Source organism: Acyrthosiphon pisum, chromosome A2, assembly GCF_005508785.2.
Source record: "Acyrthosiphon pisum isolate AL4f chromosome A2, pea_aphid_22Mar2018_4r6ur, whole genome shotgun sequence".
NCBI classification, from domain to species: domain Eukaryota; kingdom Metazoa; phylum Arthropoda; class Insecta; order Hemiptera; family Aphididae; genus Acyrthosiphon; species Acyrthosiphon pisum.
The window spans coordinates 12702173-12705419 of record NC_042495.1 but is presented as its reverse complement, the minus strand read 5'-3'; the positions used below and the strand labels follow the sequence as shown (position 1 = coordinate 12705419).

General features: G+C 28.6%; 2 protein-coding genes across 2 annotated transcripts in view; one reads left to right on the top strand and one right to left on the bottom strand.

The window, feature by feature from the left end:
* The window catches only part of LOC115034030 (protein ALP1-like), a 1877-nt gene extending 1179 nt beyond the window's left edge, over window positions 1-698 (top strand). The window contains exon 4 of the mRNA XM_029489145.1: window positions 39-698. Within this exon, the coding sequence (XP_029345005.1) occupies window positions 39-698 (660 nt within the window). The remainder of the gene's footprint in view (window positions 1-38) is intronic.
* Window positions 699-836: 138 nt separating this feature from the next.
* Window positions 837-3241, bottom strand: LOC100574517. Its single transcript, XM_003247046.4, has 3 exons — window positions 2008-3241; window positions 1643-1816; window positions 837-1575 (listed from the first exon to the last, which is right to left on the bottom strand). Exons 2-3 carry the CDS (start codon window positions 1752-1754, stop codon window positions 1154-1156), a joined length of 534 nt encoding a protein of 177 aa, XP_003247094.1. The 5' UTR covers window positions 1755-1816; window positions 2008-3241; the 3' UTR covers window positions 837-1153.
* Window positions 3242-3247: the final 6 nt, after the last annotated feature.

Here is a 3247-nt window from a genome sequence, read left to right as displayed (position 1 = left end):
ATAAGCTAATAAATTACTTCATTTTTAAATATATTTAGATTAAAGATGCATTTTTATTGGCCAGTGGTTATCCAGGAATAGTTGGTGCAATTGATGGATGCTATATTCAAATTAAACAACCACGTGGCGATAAACACTATAGATACATAAATAGGAAAAAAGATTATGCTGTCATCATACAAGGAGTGTGTACTTATAATAAAAGGCTACTGGACGTCCATATTGGAGAAGTAGGCAGTATGCACGATGCTCGAGTGTTCTGTAGAAGTGAACTATCAAATAGTTTATCAAGATTGTTGGATCCAGATGAGCATATTGTTGGAGATTCAGCATATCCAATAAGTCCCCACATGATGGTGCCATACAAAGACAATGGTGTATTGACCGCAAAACAAAAAACCCACAACAACAAACTTAGCAAGGGAAGGGTAAAAATTGAAAACACGTGGGCACAACTAAAAGGGAAATGGAGACGTCTAAAGTACTTAGACATGGATAGAATGGATTATGTTGTGGATCACATTTGTGCAAGCTGTGTTTTACATAATGTTGCTCTTGACGGTTCGGATGATGAGTATGTTGTAGAAGAAAATGAAGAGATTGATGTGTTTGAGGAGAGAGATGTAGATTTGGAAAGAATGAAACGAGAAGGTCAAATTAAGAGGGATAGGTTGGCTGATTTATTACATAATAACTAAATAAAGGACCTGTAGTTTAAAAATGAATTTGTTTTATTAAGAAAAATAAATTGGTATTATTTAATAATTAGTAATAAGTAATAATATTAAAAATAATGTGTTAAAAAATACCCATACTGCTTCATGAATTTATTGCAAGGAAAATGTATAAACTTTGATTGAATTAACTTAATAAAGTGGTTTTTTATTTTTTAAAAATGTTTTATAAACTGAATAAGATTATGTAAAGAAAACTGGCTTTATTTTTTATTATATTTCATACTCAGTTTATTTTAAGTTTAAAGAGCTTCTGAAATTTTTAATGAATATAATTAAGAAGAAAAATATTAATGATCAAGCCAAGTGGAAGAAGACTAAACTAATTTCTAATAGCAACAAGGTGTAGAATATAAAGATACATACAAAGTAAAAATTATGTAAATAGAAATATTAATAGTTAAATAGTGATTTTAAAATTACTTATCTAATAATTGTTTAAGCAGAGCATTTTTTTCAGATTCAGATTGAACTAAATTTCTGAAAATTTCATTAAAGTCAGCCATGTGACTAGCTATTTTTTCAAGGTGATCACTAACTACTTTTTTTTTATTTGTTTTCTGTTTTTTAGCTAATGGTTCATCAGGTGATTTTGGTGGCATTATGTTTGTGCTTGCTCCAGTAGCTGTTGCATACAATGAAGAGTCAATGTGGCGTTCTACGGACTTAACGCCACAAGATATAGTGGCTAATGGAGTATAACTAGGATCCTTAGAAAAAATAGACTCCATTTCATCAAAATATTCCCATGAATCTCGTCCACGACCAGTTTTTGAGTTTTTTTCTTTAATATTTTTATACGTTGTGGTATGTGTCCTCCATTTGCGCTGACACATTTCACCTATATGAGTAAATAATTATTAATTTCAGTTTGATAATTTTAGATATTTTATTGAATAATACTATACCTGTTACAGAAAATCCAAATTTGTTAAGTTCAGCACTAATATCGTTCCATATTTGAATTTTTGTACTTTTACTGTCATCAAATTTTTTTTCAAATTCAACATAGGTACTCATCAGACATTTAATTGAAGACCTACTCCATACAAATTTTAAATATTCTTTTTCGTTAGAATCATCTAAAATCAGAAAAAGTTTTCATTATATGTTTCAAGTTTTAATTTATTATGGGACAGAAAGAAGCTTATTGTTATGTTATTGTTTTATTATTTTTTTTAGATGATATTTTTTTTATGAGAAATCATGTATTATATTTATCTTTAATTATGGTACCTAGTTAACAAATAAATAAACCATTGTGATTACTTACTTTTATTTGCATTCGAATCATTGACAGTAACTTCTGTGCTTGGTCCTGGAACTCCAATACCACAGAAATTCAACCTTGTTTCCTCTTGACTTGCTATTAAATTTAACAAAGATAGGAAAATGCAAGGACAAGGAATATATGCAAGAGAGTATAGACGATAGTAGGTAATGGATTAAATGAGGAGAGCTTTCACAAACAAACAGTATAATAATATGTATAGGTTAATAGGAAAATAAGATGTCCTAGACGACATGAGTTCTAACTAATTAATCAAAACTATGATAGCTAGAATAGAAATTTGCATGGTATTTTTGTACTACTGTAGAAGGGTGCACTTATAAAGGAATTTCAGAAATTCACATTTTAAACAGGCTCACATAGACATTTTTTATTATAATTTTTTGATATGATTTTAGATTGGTATTTTATATTTGGTACAAACCACCAAAATGTCTGTTAATAATGCGTGTAGTTTATATTTAACGGAGTTCAGAACATAATAAATCCACTGGAATAAATAATTTGCCACAGGCAACATAATTTAAAAATATATCTACCAATACTAAATGAAAACCAAGCCATAAAATATGCTTGTCTATAGATTCAGCAAGGTCTGTACCTAGTGGCTAAATTGTCTTTTGAATGTGTAAAAATAAAATATTGTGATGAAATAATTGTTAAATAATTTTTTTAGTAATTTATAACTTACTTTCATCTATAACATTTGCAAATAAACTTGGTCTGTGTTCCTTATTAGCAATTAATATCTTTTTTGGGTTAGGTATAGCAATACCACAAGATGTTAGGCTGTCAGCATCGATATACGCCATTTCATTACGACCTTCTATTAAGTATAACAAGAAAGAAATGGATAAAAGGAGAAAAGGAATATATTTTGTTCTTATTTCAGATTAGGATTAAGAACTTAAACAAAAGAAATATGATATAGGTACCAACATTTCCAGAATCAAAAATGGGTAAAAAATAAAAGTTTAACAAAATAATTAAAAAATACAGAGTAAAATGTATTATTGTGAATATACAATTTGGTATGTTGTACGTTAGTAATACAGAGATAACAAATGCCTGTGTAACATCCTCTTAATGTATTATTAGTTATAATATGACTTGTAATCGACTGACTGGTTTGTACATTGCAAAGAATGATGGTGATGGATGCCGTACACACAATAAAATTACTTACATGCTAAATTCTTATTATTTAAGAGGACATCACATC

Excerpts from the sequence above, each read along its gene's own strand:
- LOC100574517 (XM_003247046.4), bottom strand. The coding sequence starts at position 1,754 with ATGAGTACCTATGTTGAATTTGAAAAAAAATTTGATGACAGTAAAAGT. Across the intron at positions 1,576-1,642 it reads ATTTGGATTTTCTGTAACAG|GTGAAATGTGTCAGCGCAAA; the intron begins GTATAGTATTAT and ends TTACTCATATAG.